The sequence below is a fragment of the Columba livia genome, chromosome Z (genome assembly GCF_036013475.1).
Source record: "Columba livia isolate bColLiv1 breed racing homer chromosome Z, bColLiv1.pat.W.v2, whole genome shotgun sequence".
In the NCBI taxonomy this organism is placed as follows: domain Eukaryota; kingdom Metazoa; phylum Chordata; class Aves; order Columbiformes; family Columbidae; genus Columba; species Columba livia.
This window is the reverse complement of record NC_088642.1, coordinates 21,391,386-21,416,250: the sequence shown is the minus strand read 5'-3', so window position 1 is coordinate 21,416,250 and position 24,865 is coordinate 21,391,386. Positions and strand designations below refer to the sequence as shown.

Genomic DNA, 24,865 nt, shown 5'->3' with positions numbered 1-24,865 from the left:
TCTGAAAGCCAAGGGCATTCTGAGCACTCTGCCCACAGGTGGGAGGCATCACGGAAGGAAGGCCATGGATGGGGCAGAGCTTGACTGACATCCAGACTGGTCAATAAGAGTATTCCATCCCATTAGCATCATGCTTCATATTTAAGGAGAGTCGGGATCTTCTTGTCTCACTCTCTGGCTCTTTGCTTTCAGAGACCTGTTCATGGGTGTTCTGTTTGGGATATTTAGTTCAGCCTTTTGCCATTTTGCAGAGGCCTCTGGGCCTTTCTGCCTGTTTTCCTTTTTCCTCTCTTTGGCATCAGCTGTTCAGGACCAGATGCAGTTTCCTGGGACTGTCTGCTCAGTGTGGACAGAGTTCAAGAGGAATTGCATTGAGTATATTTTATTTTATATTCTCTTATATATATATATTTACTACTAGTGTATATTAGTATTTTGTTATCTTATTAAACTGTGTTTATCTCAATTCAAGTTTCTTCCTTCCCTACCAATTCTCTCCCATTTGGGAGGTTGGGAAGGTGGTGAGTGAGCAGCTATCACGGTTGTATTGCTAGCTAGGGTTAAACCGCTACACTGCCCAAAGCCAAGAGTTCCAGGAAGGTAAAGCAAGAACATTGTTTCTAGGAGGCTGGCACCAACAGCCTGCACCAACAAACTGCTCCCTTGAACAAAAGTAGGGAAGAGTATAGCAAAGAAACCACAGTATGTAGCCTACAGAAAATGAATCTTATTATCACCTGTGGTGTTAAATCTTTTAAGTTTGAAAGACCTTTTTGGAGAAATGGAGAAAGCAGGCAATTCAGTGTGATGCTGGCTGGACATCATACATTTATATTGCACTGATGGTATATATATGAAAAGGTGGATTTGTCTACTTTGTCAGCAGGTTCTGATTTACTGTGGTTGCTCACCAGCAGCTGCAAGAAGCAAACACTATGGGCTGAGGTGCTTTTGTCAAAGTAGATAAATTATTTTATTGCTCAGGTATGGGTATTACATATTGATAAAGAGTCAGCATTGACACAGAGAAGGACCACTCAACAAAGATGTCTCAGCCTCAGACACAGTAACAGTTAAGATATGGTAACTTTTTAAGTACTTCAACTAAGTCAAGAGAAGCACAGTATCTGTCAGATGCAAACCTGAGGAGGGTGGAATGCTATTACAGAAGACATAAGTTTTTGTATGCTTATCAAAATTTTATGTTCAAAAAGAGTTAAAACTACAGAGATGTACCTTGTCCATAATGCCCATTGCCTTGATTTTTGCAGATTCACTGCCCAACTCACTAAGCTGATGTTTTCCCAGTAGCAATTCCTGTGGAATCTCATCATCATCACCTTTAAAAAAAATAAAATTAATAATCAAATTTCTAATTAGACTTCAAGGAAATCAGTATTCTACAGCCAATATGAAAAGCTAACTGAAGAAAAAACTCATTTTCCAAATAGCTAGCATCTAATACTTCCTCCTAGAGAAGACTGATGATGACAACTTTTGGTTGTGTTGAAACAATTACTACCGGTTAAATATGACTGGTTTTGAAGTATCATTTAACAGCCTAAAATGAGGCATCCATTTCTGAAAGTCATAAACCAAAAATTTTTAATATAGCAAAACTAATTTATTGCAGCTCTTGTGCCATCACCTTCGTTACAGTAAAACGAATCTTAAATGTTTGTATTCCTAATTTTAAATATCCAATCTAGGGAAGTGCAATAGATCAAAAACAGATATGAAATTAAGTACTTTGGGATACACTGTCTCAATCGTATTTACCCTTATAAAAAATAAGGATGTTACCAGACACAGAAATAACTAATGACTTCACTTTCAACTTGGAGGTTGTAAACACTATTGCTTTAAAAACTGTAGTGATTTGTTTATTATGCTCCTCTCCTTGTTCTAATCCTGGGACAAAGATGGTAGGCAAAAATTAGTGAATACTCCCTTTCAATAGAAAGTCACCTTGGTCAACCTGAACTAATTCCTCAGACACTTACGCTAAGCTGGCTGAATTTCCACTGAAATGGATAAGGAGCATATAGTGATTCAGTGCCTCACCCACAAATACATAGAGACTCTGCTGCTTGAATTGAATAATCAAGCTGTTGGGTCAAAGGCCACAACAGATGCAAAATCATGTGCCTCAAACATTACTACAGACATTGCCATCTTATGCTAGTGTTGTTTACAAAGATGTCTGACAGAAGGTAACGCTCTAATGACATCGCAAAGAGGTATCCTTTCCACTCCAGGAGGCTACTCTTTGTCTCATTGTGATTTATGCTCCTTTTGGATTCTGCAGGGATGAGGAAGGAGGATTTTCTTCCTGCAGCAGCAAATAAAATTGGAAAGGTAAAGGCCACGACTCGAGGTGGAAATGACATAAATGCAGTATGCCCTAGCATGTACCACAGGCAACTAAATCACCAAGAAGGAAGTTCAAAAATACTGACATAATTTTTTTTTGTGTGTGTTTTTATGTTTCAAATAGTGGAAAACATTTTGAAAATTTCTGACATATTACCAAAAGCTGTAAAATCCATGTCTTCCAAGTTTTCCAAAATATTCTCTATTGAGGCAGTAAACCTCTTGAAAGTTGAAGAATCCATCATTTCTGGTGAAATAAGAAATTTATAAGTAATTATTTTATATACAAAAGATAAAATAAAAATTGTATAAAAATAAATAGTCTAAAATTACCTTCAGGTGTTAGTTTAGGTTCATAAGCTCTCCTCCTCTTTTGTTTTTCCTTTTTCTTCATTTTTCTAGCCACTAATGAAGAGAATAAAGAGTGAAACAAATGCTTTCTCAAAAATGAAACAAAGAATTATTTACATTTCTTACACTCGTACTCAATACTGCATGTAAGGATGTTTATTTTAAACTATTTAACATGTTGTCCTGGTTTTGTTGAAAACAGGACCAGTTTCTCTTTTAGTGAGTTTTCCTTTCAGCTAAGTTCTTCTAAGTAACTGCACTTTTCTGAATCTGTCTGCATGTTTTTCAGACGCTGTTTGCTCCGGAGGTGATAAAAGTAGCAATAGGATGCAGAAGAGACCTAGGTTTAGACTTATTGCTATTGCAGCCCAGGTTGCTGATAAATTTTGCATGTCCCGTAAGTGACAGGGGTGTATTTGCAAGGAGGGGTGTGATCAGAATAGGTGACTAAAACTGACCAACTAAGTATTCCATCCCATACATGTCATACACCCTAAAGAAGTGGGAGATCATAAGGGTCTCATTCTCTTGGACCATGGCTGGCATCTGAAGAGGACTGTGCCTGTCATGCCTGCGATCTGAGGCCTGGTTCCAGACTCTGAATCCAGCTCCAGTTTACTGTGAAATCCAGCCCAGGACTTCCGGGTGCCTACCCTGCAGCCTCTGGAACAACCAGCTCCCAGCTCTGCCGCAGGCACTACCCTGGGAAATTCAAGATTGGTTTTGTATATTTTGTATTATTTTCTCTATTGATTAGTGGCATTAGTAAAGCATTTTTAACTTTTTCCAGTTTGCAAGTCTCTCTCCCTTTTCCTCCTATTGCCTTTCCTTAGTGTGGTGGGTGAGGGGTTAACAGAGAGCATCTGCCATGGTTTACTGTTGCTCGGCAGTAAACGGTGACACATATCCATTAAAAATGCACTAGCACTATAGAATAAAATTAAATTTTTTAAATGATCAGTTACCATCACTGAGGCTAGGGGGAGAAGAATGATCATCCATATCAGAGTCATCAGGACTGCGATTACGGTAACGGCCACTACCAGAAGTCCTCCTTCCTTCATGAAAATGACCACTTCTCCTATGGTCAACAGAACTTCTTCTGTCATGTTCTTCATACTCCCAAGCTTCATCTCTATCCCTTTTATGTCTTTTACGAGAAGCTGGAAAATAAATGCATTTTCATTCTAAGTACAAAAATTCTACTTTTAATTGCTTAAAGTGAAACATTTTTAAACATTTAAAAGATGTGCAGATGTGGCACCCTGGGAGATGGTTTAGTGGTGGACTCAGCAGTGTTAGGTTCATAGTTGGATTTGATCATCTTAAAGGTCTTTTCCAACCTAAATGATTATATGACTTGCAAGTTAAACTGTACTGTATAGCTATTCTGTAAAACACGTGAACACTCTAAAACTTATATAAAACTACATAAAATCAAACCTGAGGTGACAATAATGCTCTGCATTGCACTACAGGTGGCTCCCACTTCTGAAAATGTTGCACAGAGGCAGTCCAAGTCTTTAAGGTAATAACTCATTCCAGGCTTTGAGCCGTACTGCTTCTGGATCAAACTTGCATCTGGAAGCATTACGGTCAAGATTCATGATACTTGAGCTACTAACACCACCTAAATGGCTAGAGTTAACTGTGACTGAAGAAATGGAGGGCCATCTTGGATACCTGGAGTGAGCGTTCAGGAGAAGAAATAAATATTTTATGGGAAAAGACTTCACACATATTAACTGATTCTTTTTCTGACATGGGACAGTATTTTGTGGAGGCAGACAACACCTGTCTCTGCACTTTAGAATCAATTTAAGCTCCATAGGATCAATTCTGACTCCAGCTAAATCTCCATGAGAAAAGTAACTTTCAATATTGCTTTCCAGCAGAATTTTAAATTTACGAGTTTAATCAATGTTGCATGACAAACCAGAATGTGTTACCGTTGTGCTGGCTCTGGAAGACAAATAAGATGAACACAGGAACACCTAGTCACAATCACTACTCTACAAAATATATTTTGAGGCAGATAAAATGGACTAAAAATGTAAGTATTAATAACATTTCAAGAGTTATTATAAATTTATACATAAATAAAGACTATCTGGAACATAAACACTCAATTTCCTTCTAAGTTCTGCCAAACATTTATGCAATAACACATTTAGCAGTTATTGGATGAGCACTGTTTAATAAATTTTAAATTTCTCATCATTTATTTAATGGAATGCACCTTCTTCATGAGATACTCAGAGAAATTTCTCTTCTTCTATAACAATCACTATTTCAGATTTTTTTAAAATTGATTTTGGACAATCAAAAGAATTCCAAAATACATATTTGTAACAATACAAATCTATTCAGTTTACTTGCCACAAATCTTTCATTCTCTTAATCATTTTGTCTTGGTTTACTTCAACTCAGTTCTGCAGTACTCCTTGAGAAATATTAGAATTTATTTTTAAACCAGATGTCCTCACTGAATTGTTTATAATGATGGTCAGACCTCTTGAGTGCATATAAGGAGCCTAGCATACCTTAAAACATATAATTACTGTGAAAGTTTTCCTTAATTTGCTTTACTTTGTATTTAAGAATTCCAACCGCCACAGTGGTTAATAGGCAGATTAAGATATCTGCTATTCCTGACAATCCTCTCCATTCCCAACCAACTTAAAAAAAATTGCTTTACTTTTTTATTTTTTAAGTCACTGTTCCAGATTATAAACATCATGAACAGGTGATATGACATGGTAAACAGAGAATATAGAATCCTGAATGAAACAAATCATCATTAATCCTTTTCCATAATCAAGACAGATTACATATTACCTCAAGATCTCATACTCGCAGTCAAAGCAGCACTATGCAGTTATAAGTAAAAGAAAAAACAAACAAAAAGACATTTTCTGCTTCACTTATAAGGAGCAGAGGTATTTCTATTATAATTTTTGTGTGTATGTGTGCATAAGCACTGCATATCTGTTGGATGAAAACACGAAAAATTAAAAAGCAGGACAAATAAGTCTTTTCTTGACCCTAAGAAAGACTAAAAAGCAAAACATTGTGTTTTAGAAAAGCTCAGTAAGATGCTTATAAAAGTGGAAAGACCCTAAAATTGGGAAAAGATCATTATAAGCAAGATGCATTCCCAGGTAACAGTAATAAGCCCTTCCGTAGAGCTGCATGGGTAACACAGGTAAGATGTTCAGTCAGACCAAACTGATTCATTGAGCTTTAAGAGTTTCTTTTCAGTGTTGACTAACTGAACAACCATGGAAACAAACTAACCACACTCTTAATAGTAAGTAGGAAACCCGTTCCTAGCTTAAAGGCACAGAACAATTTTCTGACACTTGGGAATTTCATGCAATCACACAGGAAAATTCTAACAACAAGCTTCCTCTCTTCCTTTGAAAACACTTAATCCAGGAATGCATGATCAGCAAACGGTATTTTGAGAAGCCATCAAAAGCCACTCCACTTTTTCAAGCATTATATGAGAGAAATAATAGAAGAAGAAATATATTAAGAAACTTCTGTGTAGTAAGTCTCTCAGTTTATCATATCAGAAAAATTCAAGAGGGAATCCTTTGCTTTTCTTATCAATAAAACTAAGAATAGTTTAAAATTTCTTTACTGAAATTCTTCTTTGCATACCAAAGTATGCAAGTTTTCTGTGCTGCTTTAGAGAATATTTTCCTTAATCTGACTGGCTAAAAATGTTCCATAGCCCAACTGAAAAAAATAAAATCTAGGTAGCAGCTTCCCATAAAGAAAATAGGAAAAGAACTTTAACAACCAGCTGCTTTTCATCTTGAGTGACAAACTGAATCTAAGTCATTTTTCTTGTAAAAGAAGAAAAGGGTTCTAGGCCAAGCAGCTGTAAGGACAGCAAACTTGTTTTCATGTGTTTTATATGTTCAACAACTTAAAAAAAAAAGTGGACGTTTTCATAAAAGCAAAATATTAGCTTTCTTTTGGATTAAGAACAGAACAATGTACTACTTACATTCAAAAGCTTCTTCACTGTCATTGTCTTCGTCAGAACTGATTTCAGCATATTTTGGCTTCTCATTAACTGTGCTACGTTTGCGCTTGTTCATTTTCACACGTTCACAAAGTGGCATGGTGGATTCGATTTCTGCCAGAAGCTCAGGAGGCAACTCTTTTAACACTGACTGATCTATGCTACCTATTAACGGAGAGTAAGAAGAGTAAAAGTGAACTCAAAGACAAAAATAAGGGCCCAACACGATAGTCCTTTCTCAGGAACTGCTTACATTATATCCACTAGTAATACCACAGTTAGATGTACCTGGATGTATTCTACAGCCATTTCTAAAGTTGCATTTATTGTTCAGACTACAATTAGAAATTAACATAATAAATTTCATACACACCTTCAATAAAATATTTTATCAGGAATATAAATATAAAAAAATGTCAAACAGTTGAGTTTCCTTTGTAAAAATATATCCTTGCTCTGTTCCACAAAACTTAGGCTTATTTCAGTGCATGCTCTGAATTCAACAGGTTTCCTATTCGCATAGGCAAATTAAGGATTCTTTGTGCATCATTAACAGTTCTGTTTAGTCTCATTCGCATTATTTAGTGTACACAAGACAGTAATCTTCCATCTTCCAACAAGCAGGGACAATCTGTGGCAGAACCACTGCAGTCTGATCCCTGAATACCATCCAAATCACCAACATCCCAACCTCTGCCTCAAGAGTTTTTTCTTACCTCCTACTAGTAGTTTTATAATGCAACTGAGATTTTTGCCTCTTTTTGTTACAAAGGAAAGCTGAAATATTTTATCTAACATAGATGAACAGCAAGCTGGACCACATCAGGTTTCTCTTCCACAGAAGTAAACAGGTAGACTAGGCTCGAAGGGGGATGGGGTTGTAGCTGGGCTTGTCCCAGTGGGGCAGCATTCTAAAACTGATGAGGACCGGGTGGCCTCCTGTGCCCCTAGGGAGAAATTGGTGTGCTCTGCTCGCTCCCTGAAATGCCTGTACACCAATGCGCGCAGCATGGGGAATAAGCAGGAGGAGTTAGAATCCTATGTTCGGTCAGGAGATTGTGATCTGGTGGCAATTACAGAAACATGGTGGGACAGTTCACATGACTGGAATGTGGTCATGGATGGCTGTGCCCTTTTCAGGAAAGACAGGCCAGCCAGGCGTGGTGGTGGAGTTGCTCTCTATGTGAGAGAGCAGCTACAATGTACTAAATTCAGCCCAGGAGTGGATGACGAACGAGTTGAGAGTGTATGGGTCAGGATCATGGGGCAGGCTGGCAGGGGTTATACTGTTGTGGGTGTCTCTTACAGGCAACCAGATCAGGCTGAGGAAGTTGATGAGGCCTTCTATGGGCAGCTGAGAGTGGCCTCACAGTCTCAGGCCCTGGTTGTTGTGGGGGACTTTAACTTCCCTGATGTTTGTTGGAAGGACCATTCAGCCAGCCAGCCACAGTCCAGGAGGTTCCTCCAGTGCATTGACGATAACTTCCTCATGCAGATGGTGGAGGAGCCGACTAGGAGAGGTGCACTGCTGGATCTCATCCTCACTAACAAGGAGGGTCTGGTCGAAGCAGTAAAGGTTGAGGGCTGCCTGGGTTGCAGTGACCACGAGATGGGGGAGTTCAGCATCTTGTGTAGCAGGAACAGAATAGCAAGTAGAATTGTAACCCTGGACTTTAGCAGGGCTAACTTTGGCCTTTTCAAGCAATTGCTGGGGGAAATCCCATGGGCAAGACTGCTTGAAGGAAAAGGGGCCCAAGATAGCTGGATTGCATTCACAGATTGCTTATTCCACGCTCAGGATCAGAGCATCCCCACACGTAGGAAGTCGAGGAAGGGAGCCAGGAGGCCTGTGTGGTTGAATGGGGATCTGTTGGGTATGCTCAAGCAGAAGAGGAGAGTTTACAGGTCATGGAAGCAGGGGCTGGCCACTTGGGAAGAATATAAGGCTGCTGGTTAGAGGATGTAGGAAGGCAGCTGGGATAGCCAAGGCCTCCTTAGAAGTACAGCTGGCGAGAGGGGTCAAGGACAGCAAAAAGAACTTTTTCAAATACATAGCAGATAAAACTAATACCAGAGGCAATGTAGGCCCACTGATGAATGGGGTGGGTGCCCTGGTGGCAGAAGATACAGAGAAGGCAGAACTACTGAATGCCTTCTTTGTCTCTGTCTACTCTGCTGGAGTAGAGGCTGTCCTGGCTGAGCCCTGTACCCCTGAGACCCCGGATGAAGCCAGGTCAATGGAGGAGTTTGCTTTAGTCGATGAGGACTGGGTTAGGGAGCAATTAAATAAATCCATGGGTCCAGATGGGATGCATCCGCAGGTGCTGAGGGAGCTGGCTGAAGTCATTGCTGGACCGCTCTCCATCATCTTTGCCAAGTCTTGGGAAATGGGAGAGGTGCCCGAGGATTGGAGTAAAGCAAATGTCACTCCAGTCTTCAAAAAGGGCAAGAAGGAGGACCCGGGTAATTATAGACTGGTCAGCCTCACCTCTGTCCTTGGGAAAGTAATGGAACAGCTTATGCTTGGTGCCATCTCAAGGCATATCAAGGATAAGAGGGTTATTAGGGGCAGTCAGCATGGCTTTACCAAGGGTAAGTCATGCTTGACCAACCTCATAGCCTTTTATGAGAATGTAACAAGGTGGATGGATGATGGCAGAGCGGTGGATGTGGTCTACCTTGACTTCAGTAAAGCCTTTGACACAGTCTCCCACAGCATCCTCACAGCTAAGTTGAGGAGGTGTGGTGTAGACAATAGAGTAGTGAGGTGGGTTGCAAACTGGCTCAAGGAGAGAAGCCAGAGAGTGGTAGTCAATGGTGCGGAGTCTAGTTGGAGGCCAGTATCTAGTGGAGTGCCTCAGGGGTCAGTGCTGGGGCCAATGTTATTCAAGATATTCATTAACGATTTGGATGAGGGAATAGAGTGTACTATCAGCAAGTTTGCTGATGACACCAAGCTGGGGGGGTGGCTGACATGCCAGAAGGCTGTGCTGCCATCCAGCAGGACCTGGACAGGCTGGAGAGTTGGGCGGGGAATAACCTGATGAAATTTAACAAGGGAAAGTGTAGAGTCCTGCATCTGGGCAGGAACAACCCCAGGTTCCAGTATAGGCTGGGAAATTACTTATTAGAGAGCAGTGCAGGGGAAAGGGACCTGAGGGTCCTGGTGGACAACAGGATGACCATGAGCCAGCACTGTGCCCTTGTGGGCAGGAAGGCCAATGGCATCCTGGGGTGTATTAGAAGGTGGGTGGTTAGCAGATCGAGAGAGGTCCTCCTTCCCCTCTACTCCGCCCTGGTGAGACCACATCTGGAATATTGTGTCCAGTTCCGGGCCTCTCAGTTCCAGAAGGACAGGGAACTGCTGGAGAGGGTGCAGCACAAGGCAACAAAGATGATTAAGGGAGTGGAGCACCTCCCTTATGAAGAAAGGCTGAGGGAGCTGGGTCTCTTTAGTTTGGAGAAGAGGAGACTAAGGGGGGGACCTCATTAGTGTTTATAAATATATAAAGGGTGAGTGCCATGAGGATGGAGCCAGGCTCTTCTTGGTGGTAAACAACGATAGGACAAGGGGTAATGGGATCAAGCTGGAACACAAGAGGTTCCACTTAAATTTGAGAAAAAACTTCTTCTCAGTGAGGGTGACAGACACTGGAACAGGCTGCCCAGGGAGGTTGTGGAGTCTCCTTCTCTGGAGACATTCAAAACCCGCCTGGACGTGTTTCTGTGCGACCTCACCTAAGTGTTCCTGCTCCAGCAGGGGGATTGGACTAGATGATCTTTTGAGGTCCCTTCCAATCCCAAACATACTGTGATACTGTGATACTGTGAACATCAGACCATTCTCATCACATGTTGAAACTGTGATTAGACCCACACGCGGCCAGTATCAATGAGACTTGCAGCCAAAACTTTTATAGCTGACACAAGGAAGCCAAATTAACTCAGAAATATTTCTTGGGATTTTGTTTATCTGATGTCTTTATCACATAACTTTCTAAAATTTATTTCCATTTTTTCACTAATATTTGATCTTCTAGTCCAAGATCAGTCTTTTCTTTTTTTCTTTCCCTCTTTAAACATCTTTAACTGGAATCAGAAGAGACTTAATATGAGAAAACAGGTTCCGGCAACAACTTTTTTAAAAGGGATCATATATTACTGTTTAACAAATACCTGCATCCAAAAAAATTGCCTACAAGCCATGAAACTAATGATCAGAAAATTAGTTTTCCTATAATTCTGATTCAAATGCATTAAAAAAAAAAAAAAACCACAAAATTTAAAATATTCACAATTTTGTAGGGAAATATCCATAAATAAAACTGATAGCCAACTGCTTCCCCCATGCTGTGGTCTTACTTCTGCTCTAAGCTGCCATCCTTAGATAATCACCATGTGCCAACTTTATCTCAATTCTCAATATTGCTTTCAAAAAATCTAGAAAACACTTCAAGTGTGGTCGACCATGTTGCTGTGACAATTATTCTTTGTGGGCTGGGGACTTGATTGAAGACAGGCAGAACTACACTAGCACGGGCAGATCAGGTCCTCTTTATGCACCACCAGCTGACTGGATGATAGTCAAGGGTAACCTGGATGCTGCACAGCTGTGCCTGAATGGTGGTGTCCCCACACTGATACTTCAGGTCTTTCTGTATGCCTATAGTGCCTGAAGAGTCTTCACTTACATCCAGCCCCAGACTACAGGAAAAATTAACATACAACAATTTTTAACACAATTTCTACAGGTGAAATCGCTAGGTGACCTCAGATCCTGGTTCTCTAAAACACATTTGTAGTTTTATGCACTGTTGGTAATTTTATTGAAATCAGCAGGACTACACACAGAGCATAAGGCGCACAGCAAATCTGGCTAAACAAACACTTTGCAAAACTCAGCTACAAGTAAAGGAACAAAAGTTGCATTAAATCCCCAAACAACAAACAAAAATCACACTCTCCTGCCTCCTAGGAATAGCTATTCTTGTATTCATTATTGATTTTATTCCCAGGTTAGAACACTACCCAATCTTTAAAAATCAATCAAGGGCCACTGTGTTAATTAGACATCAGTGAAAAAATAAAAATGCAACTACTTTAAACACTCAGAAAAATAACTTTATTTCCTTCTCAAATAGTCCGAGTTCTCTATGTTCTCCTGTGCTACATTCAATTAATGCTTGAATTGCACTCCTTCCTGTTACAGATATTTCAGGTGATAACATAAGCTTCCCTTTTTTCTTTTATTAGGGAACATGTACAGCTTTCTTTATTAAACCAGGGAAGAGAAGAAAAGAGAACAAACAGAATTATTGTAAAGTTCTCTATAACCTATCTTTAAAGTTTTTGTTTCTGTCACGTTTCCTGGAGGAAGTCTGCTGCATGTCCAGTTTCCTTAGCTGCTGAGGATTGTAAAACCAAATCTGAAGAGTACAAAAGAGTTAAGCGTGACTGCACAGGTATCTACCGTTCTGAAATACACAGAAAAGGACTCCCCATCCTTTCTGAAGAAATCCAGGGATACTACTGCGGGACTCCAGTCAAGAGCCTGTTAACAGTTATTTTGCTTTGAGTCTATTGCTTTGAGTCACAGCAATCCAATCTTCAATAGAAACATATTACTGACTTCCTTCTTTTATACCTCTCTATTTTATAATGAAAGTACTGTTAATTTGTTCTGGATAGTAACAAAATACTTAAGGGAATACAGTTCACCATAAGAACACAGGGGAACAAACATTAGCTTATAAAATGCATGCTAATGCCTTTTCAGTTTATGGGATACTTTTCAAAAACAATTAAAAGAATATACAATACAAGACTCTTTGAAAGTATCCACAAAAACCTGTATGACCACCTTCAGTTTTTAAATTTCTTTGATAAGCTGGCTAATACATGGTGCCTACTTTTATATTTTCACTTTAATCAGTAACATTCACCTCTACTTTGCATGGGTTTTTACATAGCTAAGGAAAAAGTAACTTCACTAACAAGTTACTCCACAGGTTAATAAGAATGCCCCAATACATTAGCTTTCTGAAGAGCTGTCCTCATCAATGGAATAACTCATTTTTTTGCAATGTGTGTAGTCAGTGTACACAATATGCCTGAAATGGGCTATAGGCAACAGTGTTCTTCAGGCATCACTTACACACATTCTCAAAGCTGTTGCATCTACTAAAATAAGCAGGAAACAAACAAACCAGAAGAAAAATACCATCATAACAAAAGCTTTATCTCACTGCAAATAACAGCATGTTAACAAACTCCACATTAACAAAACTGAAGGGCAAGTCACAGAATGAGTGTAAGAAAAATTTATCTCAAAGAACTGCATACATCAGGGGTGTCAAACCCATTTTCACCGGGGGGGGCACATCAGCCTCACTGCTGCCTTCAACTACACCTACATTTATACAATCCTAAAATCACATTTGCCCTTTGAAGGCAATGGCGAGGCTGATGTGGCCTGCAGTGAAAATGGGTTTGACACCCCTGGCATACCTGAACAGCCACTTCTTCAGTGCTTCTCCAAACCTATGCAATGCTGTCCATGACTTACATAATAGTTGCTTGCTGGAGGAAGAACAAGTTTTTGTTGGATTGCCATTACCAAAAGGTTTCTTAGAGAAGGTATTCAAGAATCTTCAGTTGTTACTGAATATCCACTGGCCATCAAGATACTTGTTTTCTCACCACGCAATAATGGGCAAAGTATAATTCAGTTGGAGATCAGCCAGAGGATTTTAGCTAAAAATGAATTAGTCTGAGAGCCTCCTCACGTATTCTGTTTTCATCTGGAAAGTTTGTCAAAGGGTTTTGCCATGTATAGTAGCAAGATTTATACAAATATCTGCTGGATGTAGTTTTTCTCTTCTTCATGTATGGCTTACAAAAATAATGGAAAGGCATAGAGTCAATTCAAATTTCAGCAATGATTTTTGTTCATAACTTGATGGGTAGTTTAGAAGTTTGTAGAACAGCTTTTAGCAAATATTTACACATATCTAATCTTAAGAAGGATCCAAAAATCATCTTGCCTTGAATTTGCAAGTCAACTGTATCTCCCTGATTCAGGCAGATGAATGTCTTCAAAACAGGTTGAACATTAAGAAAAAAGTAACAACATTATGGACTTCCACTGGATCCACTCAATACGGACAGCACAATTATTTCTTGACACAACAACCAGTGTGTTCATATTAGTTTCCCCTGGCTTGATATAACAACTTCAAACAAACAAGCAGCTACTGTAAGGGGGATGATGCTTGCTCATCCTTAGGTCAGCTGTCCAAGATCAGAGGGCCATTCCCACAATAAAATCAAAACCAGCACTAATAAACTCTATTATCTGTTCAGCAATGACTTATCTTTGCTTTCCAAACTGTGGAAAACAGATGTATAGTTTATATTTTGGTGCAACTTCCTATGAACTAATAAGCCATCAAAATTCAAATGCATTTAGAAACCTAAACACCAAATTGCTACTTCCATAACTATAAGAGACAGATAATACAGTGGAAACAGTTCTTATCAGTTTGCTTACATGGTTACTTTAAAAATCCTTGTGATGTCAAAATGACCTGTTTGCACATACATCTGTTGTGGCAAATGAACAAGTGCTTCAAGAGAACCTGTCTCTGAAGTTCATTTCAAAACTGAAGTTTATGTTAATGAAGTCTTTTGCATAACTTAGCCTCCCACAAATGTTGTGTTTTTCATTTCTGTATGCTAGTAGATTGTAATAAGCAAAACTGCAGTTAATGCAATTTCATATTTGTAATCTCTCTCTATATATTTGATTTTAAAATGCAACTTTATCCAACTATCAAAACATATGAAAGAACTCACATGGGTCTAAGAAGGTACAATGCCACTTGTTTGAAGTGAGGACGTCAATCTTAACTTTGCATTTCTCAGCATTTAGAAATTGAAGTTTAACCACTCCCCACGTTCTAGAACTTCTACAACTGTGAATTGCCACGCACCTTCATTTTGACATTAAAAATAAAAATCTAGATCTGCAGCTCAATTTTGCCCTCCTCTTCCTCTTTTTGTTTTGTCACAGAAGACACTACCTGCTTCTGGACTCATTTTGCTAATAACTAATATATCCAATCTTGCTGTTATTCCACAGAGGCCAAGCTCACCTTCCTTACATATAGTCCCTGAGCATGTGATAGAGGATGTTCCAGCGCTTTTGTGTATACCTCCCCTATGTATCACCAGCTTAATGTGTAACTTTCTCAAGTAATTTTTGGTCACCACTACAACTACACTGATAAAACCTCCTATGTCAGACCTATATGCAGAAAGGAAAGGTTTATTTCTGGATAAGCTCAAATAACTTTCAAACTCTGTGCTAAATCAAATAAAATGTGCTCTGACTACATAAAAAGAGTGCTGCCTTCCTGTCGGATAGCCATGTCATTGTAACTACAACAGCACAGACTCACAGCTTAATTCTATTATGACCACTCATGCAGATAAGGTCCTATTTTAGATAAAAAACTAAAATAAAAAAGAGGAGATAAAAGTACTTTGCACATCTGGAAAATAAACACCCCTTTAGAACAGTTAAGTACTGTTACAATATAGCACTTGGGCACTACAGTGCAAAGGGCCATGTGACTGACTGTGATTGATGAACAGCTTACTGGTTAAAGCCAAAAATTTTTTTGCTATTTCTTGGTGTGCAAATTCAATTATATCCTTTCCAGCAGGCTCACCCTTAAAATGCTCCACTATGTTCTTTATATGGTGCTCAGAGTCCTTGGTGATCAAAGTCCCTTTCCCACCAGCTTAACGCTCCTTCAAATAATTCTATGCCCTGAAAATTTTCAAGAACAGAAGTGGAAGCACAGGGAAATGGCAATCCTTTTCTCAAAGAGGAAATCAAGGTATCAGTAAGGTACCTCTGCTCAGAAGACTTTTATCTCAATAGCATATCTTCAGCTGAAAAAAAACATCATCAAATGAATGCTGGTGAAAATAATCTGAGAAGCAGTGCATTTAATCAAGTGCCTTTCCTCTTCTCCCATTTTTTGCCTTAAAGGTTATGGAAGGGTATACAGCTACATCCTATAAACATGGTATAACCCTCTACTGAGACCCTTACCCTCAACTTTTGACAATATCCATGAAGGGATAACCCCTGAGCTCAGCTTGCACACACATATGTCAGAAGAGGGTGGGAGACTGAGATGCTCTCACTATCACCCAAGGGACTGTGCCCACAGGATTCTCTGCTGCCACAAATTTGGCAACAGAAACAGTGTCAGCCAGAAGTGTATCCTATATGATTCATAGGATCTACTTGAAAACATCTTTCAAAAATCACTTTTCCTCATCTGTCCCAATACTGGCACAAAGCAGAGACTCCCAGCCTTGGGCTAAACAGAAGAAGAGGTTCAGACTTGCTGTTTATATCGCAGTCCGTAGCTCTGATCTTGAAAAATGGGACCCAGCCAGGCTGGTGTGTCAGAGAAGAATCTGGACACAGCAATAGAACTACTTCATTATACAGCAGAGGTCATAATTGCCCACAGCTAAGCAGCACAGATTCAAAAATAATTTTATGATAGTACAAAATACTCTCAGAAGCAAGAAACATTTTTTGATGGAGGTAAGATATTTCCAAGAAAATCCTGAAAGATCCAGGAAGAGAGCAGGGAATTTACCCAGCATGCGCTCTCCGAGGATGCCAAGAGAACTCACATTTACGTTGGTATCAGTAACTTCCTCAAGCTACCTGATTGCTGTGGCAACTGTAGCCGTAAGTTATTTTATTTCTTATTGCTATTCAGTGTCTTTTTTTTTTTTTTTTAGTAGAAGTTCATAAAAAAATACTAGAGCAGTCTAGTCTTGCAAGATACTTCACAAAAACCCCCTGGTACTTAGAGTGAAATGGAGCAAGATTGGGAATTGAAACAAATGCAGTGGTGCACAAAACCCCTCACTTTTATGAATCAGTGTTGGAACACTGCTTTTAGATTTTGCTGTCACTGCTCTTGAAAATATGCATTGAAATTTAAGCTAACTCAATTTTTGTACTAAAAGGTTACAACGTTTTTTTAGAGCTGCAAACCCCAGAATGTAATTTTCTGTTACTATTAATGTTTGGAATCTGAAATTTACGATTGATGGATTTTCCCAGCCATGCATTCAGATTAACTTAAAAACTGAGCGATAGGGTCTCACCTAAGAAAAAAAGGCCTTAATTAAATAAAATCAAATTACAACTCAATTTTTCTTCTCATTAAAGAAAAACTCCTGTATAAGAAATATAATACAATCAAGATCTTTGCAAAGAATAAGCAAAACAAATGCCATGATTTACATCTGATCTGTGACTATAAATTCACGAAGAAGATCTGTTTTTTCTTTATTCTATCACAGAAACATTCTCAGGCTTTATCTTTGAAAATATTCCTGTTCTCCTTCTTCAAAGTAACTTAATTACATTAGCAACAACAACAAAAGATTGCTGATGTTTTAACTTTTAACATAAAATACTACAGGAAAGTGCTCGGAAGGTAATGAAGCAGTATGTGTATTTAAGGATCCTTTAATCGATACAAACAACAGTTTGGCAGTTTAAAGAAGATAAAAGGTCTCATCCTTTTCTGTTCACTCAGATGTTCACACAGAACAAAAATGAATTACAAATTTCAAGTAAACAATTTAAATTTTCTAACACAAAATCAGTCACATATTACAGCTGAATATATCAAGGAACAGAAAAGCTATTTTATCAAAAGCAAACGTGAGGCTTTCCTTTATTTTCATTTTTCCAAATTTATCCTTTGTTTAGAAGAAAATTCAAACAAAAAATTTTGAACAAATATCCCTGCACATAAGCCAAGAAACAACATCCACATTGAGACACTTGGGTGTATGAACAGGTCTGCATTGTGTATTGTAAGTGATGTAAGACAAATTGCTGTAATGCATCGTTGCAAAACTGATTTATGTAAAATAGCCATAGCTATTCCCAGAAGTAAGAGGTACCTGATCAAGCATCCAAGTCTAGGAACCAAAGGCTGTTTAAGACTTTGGCACGTGATAGAAATTTAGTACCTAACTTGTCAGAGGAATTTGTTCATAGTAATTTTTCAAAAATGAACTAATTAAACAATGCACTCCTAAATCTGCAGACAAAGCATCGTATTTCAGATGAACCAAAGTACAATGAAACTAGTGACTTTGGTTGAATTTACTGCTGCTAAGAACTAGATGTGTAAAATATAAAGTTCACTCTTATTACCCAGAGAAAACTTCACAATTAAGAGAGCAAGAATCAGAATATTTACTTTAGTTGCAAAGACAAAAGTAGTAAATAACTGAAGTGGCCTCCAGGCAAAGCACTGCGCTGAAAATGTGTCCTACTCTACTGCTAACAGATCAACACAAGAAAGGATTCCAGTGTGCAACTGCAGAATTCCTGCTGCCTACCAATACCAGTGTATCCAACATCTACTTCTGAAAAACTGGCAGCAAAATAACGAATGCTCAAGAGAGTAGGTACAATGCTCATACAAATCCCAAGAAGTTTTCTGGGATAGGACTGACATGCCATACCTAAAAAAAGCCCTGCAAATAGAAACAATCTATTTGGGTGAAAAGCATGCTAGACAAATTAGATCTTCCTAGACTACTGGATTTAACAGGTTACACTTAGTTTGGTTTTGTCTTTTAACTAAACAACGCCTGGAATACTTTTCAAACTATGACTGTGTTCAGTTATTTTCTTGCAGAACAGCTGCTTGCCCCACTGATTTCAGTAAGTACAACAGCATGACTATTTCAGCAGCAAGAGACTGGGTTTTTTGGAAATAAATTTGAGTGAAGTCTAAAATTTGCTTAATGTATGAATATCCACATTGGTTTGCCAATTTTGTCCTTACAGGAGTCCTACACACGAAAGATTTAAACAAATGTTTAAAACTGATTCTCCCCTTTTGTCCACAAAACTGTGGACAGCTGTTTCAGAAAGCATTTGTGAGTAGCTCTGCTGTGCTAACTAGAAGACTGTGAAAGGCATCACAAGTTGGATCATGGACCCAAAACAATCTGGATACAGCTTTTCATCCTGGAATACTCTCTTGTCACTCCTACCTAGACAATGAGCATTTATTGATCATGCTGCTTCAGAAGTGAGACTGTTTCCAGCAGTGCTACAGACTACCATGTTACACAAATGCTAAGTTACAGTTAATATAAGCTCTGAAAAGTCACATGGAATTAAAAATAAAAAACAAACTATAAGAGAAACACAACAAAATACACAAGCATAGAACACAGAAAAATCTAGCAGCATTGTTTTAACTCTGTGACATGAAGATGATGAAGCAGTAAATTTTTTAGTTCCTCAACACTAGATGCTTTTAAGATTCAGAAGGACAGGGTGCTGGGTTATCTTGTCTAGACTGTACTCTTGCCAAGAAAGGTTGGACCAGATGATCCTTGTGGTCCCTTCCAACCTGGTGTTCTATGATTCTGTAAGAATATGTATGAGGAACACCTTTGAAGAAATGGCAAATCTTGACTCAAATTTCACAGCAGCAGAAAATGCAGTATATTTAGAAAGAGTTGTAGTGATCAACAAAAACCTGTGTTTCAAGTTCTGTGTTGACAGAAAATGATATCCTAGACAATCTACACAATGAAGGAGTACCATTCAGATATTTTTTTTTTTTTTTTTAAACAACAAACTATTTGTTGGTGATACTGGAAGACCCAAAAGGTGTTTTTGCACAAGTCTTAAAAACACACACACTCATTTGTGCTAGAACTACAACTTGCATTACATACATGATGTTTATTTTGGAAAGACAATACTTCAAACATTAAAAAACTCAGACATCTCCTTGTACAGACGGTTATAGCTTCTCTCATTCCTTTGTTAGAGTATGAAACAAATATGAGTAAAATTCGCCTTGGTCAGAATGCAGTAACCGTGAAACTGTTAAAAGCTCCCATTCCCAACACAGCTGATCAGTACAGCTCTAAGAAGCAGCAGACATGGTATTTGTGAAGCTCTGGAAAGCAAGGATAGTAAACATGACCTCCTCATTGCAGGTACAAACTCAAAGGGAAAAGTTTTACGGATTCACCAACAACATATATTTACATTAAAACCACAATAAAAGCCATTCACAAATGTTCATACCAGAAGAAAAAAGCAATAAAATTTATTCTGATCCACAGGCCACAAAATTTCACCTTAAGACCCCTTAAAGAAAATATTATTTTTTTAAAAATCCATAACTTTCATCTGAGGTAGAGCAAAACTTTCAGATAAATGCTCAAAGATCAGGAGAGAGATAAAAAAAGTTGCTTCGGCTATCCCTCCCATTCATATATTAACAAAATTTTAAACCTGTCTGTAAAATTGGATTAAAATGTTACTTTGTCTTTTTGCAGTACAGTTCAAGGCTTGTCTACACCCACAATGAAGGTATGATTTTCAAATTTAAAATTTACTGAAACAATGTAGAAATTGTATAGACTTTCAGTTTGCAAAGCTTTAATTTTAGCTTAACACACATCATAATGAATAGGCATTAGTCCCTTAAGACTGAGTGACTACCTAAACTGTACTTTGAATTAGCTCAACTAATCCTATTTTAAACTGGAATCCAGATAAATCACAGCAATGATGTTGTGAATGACAAAGCCAAGAAAAGACATTTTCTTGGGCGAAGAGTGGATGAAAAAGCAAAAACGAAGGTCAAGAAATACAAGGAAGTAAAATAAAGAAAGATGAAGCAAAATTCACTAAGCTATATGGAATAAGAAGGATGTGAGATGTGGAATAATGATGCTAAAAGGCAACACTAGAAAAGATTTGCTACAATCTAGTAAGAGAAATACAGGATGAACTAAATAGAGAATGTTTATTGAGATCACATTTACTAGCGTATTAAAATGTTTACAACTAAAAATGGCACAGGGTTAAATAGTGAACACTATTTCTCTCAGGTGGAGTGAGGACATGGTGGCAACTGCATTAATAGTTTCTATATCAGCCAGCTGTTGACAAATAGACTTTGGCTTATGAAGAGACACCTTTCTAAATTATGAACCTTTTCAAACATTGGCATTCACCTAGTTATTTAGCATAATATATCCTAGGAAGTAAGACACCAGGAAGCTGAACAGAAAACATGTACAACTAAAAATACATATGAAATATCTCAAGTTCAAAGATACTTTCTCCCATATCTGCCTGGTTGAACACTCAAAACTTGGCTTGTAAGAGAAACATAATTACAACACCATTCCTTCCACAAACGTCTTTCTAGAACCATTGTAAGAACCTTACTCTGAATACAATAGCAAAAAGACTGTTATTTAATTCAAATATTTTCTTTCCCTGGAAAATATGTCCCAAGTAATTTGAGAGTATGTAAGAAATACATGACTTTAGAAAACAAAAAATACACAAAAACATTGCAGAAAAGTTATAAACCTGATCTTAAAATTAATGCCTTGTTCATGTGGCACAGCTACTAGTCATGCCAATCACACAAGAGTCATTAAAACCTTTACATATTACTAAAATATTCCATTTAACTAACCGCATACAATAGAGAATACAAAAAAGTACTTCAGAACATTTTAGAAAGAATACATGCACTGTGTATGGTTCTGAGAGCTCTAAAAATTATTGATTTTCTGCACAAATAATTGTATGAATTCAAAACTTATCCTTCTGAGAACAGACCCGAGTTCCATCAGAAAATTTTTAGTATTTCCTATCAAGAACATAAAGGTTCCACCCAAAATTTTTAGATTAAACTGACGACAAGGATGTAATAATTGTATGTCAAACTCTAGATACCCATTATTTAAAATGGAATTTTTGCCTGTTCTGTATCTCAAAAAAGGACAGGGGAAATGTTTGTATTTCCAGAATAAAGAGAAAATATTTAACAAGGAGGCTAATATTTTACAAATAAGTAATACACATCCTGAATTAATAAGTCTTTAAGAGTTAATACAAATGAGTTAGTAGACAGAGAACAGACACGGCACAATAAATTCATTACACAGATATCACCTCTGTACACGTGCACATAACCACAGGTATACATTCATAAAGACAATTTCTAGGTAATTTCTTATCAGATCAACTACATAAGAAAACATTTTAATCTCAAATTCATGATATACCTGGAACTGCATTCATACATCATCCTGCATACAGCTGAAATGCTCTGCCCTACTGCTTGATTTCTCTATTTTCAGACATAACATGTCTATGAACATAACTACGCAAGAAATTTAAATGCTTTCAATAGTAAACATTAAAAGTGAAAGGAGCCCTGACCAGTTAGCAACATTGATTTCACAATGTGAAATGATCTACTTAAGTCTGAAACCAAAGAACTGAAACTTACGGCACCAAAGAAAGCAATCTTATTTTAAAAGTATGAAATCTGTAGCTGAGAAAATCAACCAGATATTACAAACTATCCTGAATTATTTGCTGTCCATATGACTAATCTGAAAATGCCAGCCAGTTGTTCACCAGTTCCTTTTCTCTTTCTGCATACTATGGACCCTAGAGACAATGAAGCCTGAATTCGCTCTCTTGAAGACAGAACCTTTTAGTAAGCTTATGGTCACACAGCCTCAAGTGCAGAGGCTCCCCAGAGCTGTATTTATAGTGTAAAAGAAGCAGATGGCACTCTGTAACTGTGTTCTTATTGCATCATGTCAAAACATGCCTTTGAAAAACACCTTTCAGTTCCAATTAAAAATATTAAAATCTTAGGGCTTGCATACATAGTATTTCCCACCACTTCAGCTATACTAATTTAGTTACAGTAGTATCAGTTCTTATACAGACACACTTAAACCAATTTAAATCACATCTACAACAGTTATGTTTTACTGGATAAAATACCAGGTTAAACTAATATTGCTGAAGTACAGCTTAAGATCATTTATTTAAGTGTTCCAACATTATGTACTTGCACTGCAGAAAATAAATATTTTCAGATACATTGTAGCAAGGTTTCCAATAACGAGAAGCCTGCAGATGCATTTCACTTTGTTCCTTAAAATTACCATGTAAGCAAGCATATAAACTGACTATCAAATGTCCATGTTCCATTTCTAACCACAGAAGTAGCAAATCTAAAAGAACAGGAGTGTAAAAGATATAATGCAATTAATATTAAAAAAAATCTTACCTTTATTAGATTTTGATGACTTGTTCTTGTTAGGTTTAAAACAAGAGCCCCTTGATTTATCTTCTCTATCCTTAATAAACTTCTGCACATCATCCAAAGAAAGCTTTTGAAGGACAACTACAGGCTTAGCTCCTTTATTTAGATCTTCAACTAGACCAATCTTCTCTACTTTGTCCTTCTGTTCACCTCTAAATTCAGTTTTCCTTGACTCCTGAGTAACATTTCCATCTTTATCACGCTTGATTTTTGGAATGACAAAATGTTTCAATGCACCAGATCTTGCCCCCAACAAATAACTGGGAAACTCTGCTTTATTGTCAGCATGTGCTTTATTACTATCTACTTTACTCTTATTACCATCTGTCCTTCGTTCATCTTTGCTGTTGGGCGACTTAAAACCAGGTTTATCAGGTCTTGATTTACTAGAATCCCCTTTACATTCCTGTTTAATACGAGGGCTGTCAGGTCTTGATTTCTGATCCCCAGAAGAAAACCTTTCCCTTGATTCACCAGACTCATGCCTATGTTTCCTTTCAAATTTCTCAGGTTTTGAAACATCAGATTTAATACCGTGCTTAGACTCATGTTCATTTTTGTTTGAGGATCTCAAATATTCAGGTCTTCTGACCTTGGATGGATCTGCTCTGTATCTCTCTGACTCCCCCCTATCCTCACATCTTTGTTTAAGGCTATCATGGTCACGCCTCGGTGTATCAGAAACTGAACGCCCATCGGGCCTTTGTTTTGTTGGATCAGCTCTACTTTCAGGTTTTACTCTTGAAGGATCGGATTTCACATCTAGTTTATTCCTAGATATTTCAATTTTCTTATCTGACAATGGTTTACTGGAGTCCTTCCTATTATCATGCCTATGTTTTGGTGTTTCAGGCCTGCCTTCACTCTTCTGTTTGGGTGTTTCAGGCCTGCCTTCACTCCTCTGTTTCGGTGTTTCGGGCCTGCCTTCACTCCTCTGTTTCGGTGTTTCGGGCCTGACTTCACTCCTCTGTTTCGGTGTTTCGGGCCTGACTTCACTCCTCTGTTTCGGTGTTTCGGGCCTCTGCCTTATTTCCTGTTTGCCATTATTTTGTTTTCCATCATTTTGTTTCATCTCCATCTGCCTGCTCTCGTTTTGTTTTGATTCTGTCTGTCTGTTCTCATTTTGTTTCACTTCCATTTGTCTGCTTTCAAGTTTAGCTTCTAACTGTTTGTTCTCATTGTGTTTACTTTCCAATCGTCTGCTCTCATTTTGCTGAAATTCCATTTGTCTGTTTTCATTTTGCAGGATATCCATCTTTTGACCCTCGAAGTCTGACTTTCTCCTAAAAATCTCAGGATGGTTTTCAGGTTTAAATTTAAGAACTCCAACAGCATCTTCTTGGGGAACACACACAAACCCGTCATTATACTGCTTAATTTCTTCAGGTTTTTTGATGGTGTCCAAATCCTGAGTTACCATTGCCTGAGAGTCCGCTCTTCCCGCTTGCTGCAGATCTATACTAACCATCAACGCTCGTCTTGCCCCATTTCCTGCAGAACCTGTCTCCTGAGAAGCTGCTCTATTCCCTCCAGTAGCACCTCCAGCCTCCTGTGGTTTGTTTTCTTGTTTTCGCTTCTTCAGAGGCTTATCTACAAGTTAAAAAAGAAAAATCACAAATTATATACATAGACTGGCAAATGACCAAGCAAGCATGTCCATACCCCACCAAATAATCCTCCCCAGCATATATGCACAACACACAAACCCCACTGAATTTAAAATCAAGAATAAAACTTCTCTAGCTAATACTTTTTCATCTATTCAGACTATCACTCATTATCAGTCTACAACAGGTGCCAATTAATCATTAAAAAAACTTCACCCTCAAAACATATGAAATCGAAATCCCTGTATAATTCCCAA

The 24,865-nt window shown here is 38.1% G+C and overlaps 1 protein-coding gene across 9 annotated transcripts in view; it reads right to left on the bottom strand.

Moving 5' to 3' along the window:
* NIPBL (NIPBL cohesin loading factor) overlaps positions 1 to 24,865 on the bottom strand; it is a 167,016-nt gene that overhangs the window by 32,100 nt on the left and 110,051 nt on the right. For 6 of the 9 annotated variants that reach the window (XM_065047569.1, XM_065047573.1, XM_065047570.1 and 3 more), the window contains 6 exons: positions 22,966 to 24,591; positions 6,743 to 6,925; positions 3,690 to 3,887; positions 2,707 to 2,778; positions 2,531 to 2,620; positions 1,237 to 1,340 (listed from right to left, as the gene is read on the bottom strand). In XM_065047569.1, the coding sequence (XP_064903641.1) occupies positions 1,237 to 1,340; positions 2,531 to 2,620; positions 2,707 to 2,778; positions 3,690 to 3,887; positions 6,743 to 6,925; positions 22,966 to 24,591 (2,273 nt within the window). The remainder of the gene's footprint in view (positions 1 to 1,236; positions 1,341 to 2,530; positions 2,621 to 2,706; positions 2,779 to 3,689; positions 3,888 to 6,742; positions 6,926 to 22,965; positions 24,592 to 24,865) is intronic. The other 3 variants (XM_065047575.1, XM_065047574.1, XM_065047576.1) reach the window with 1 other exon arrangement.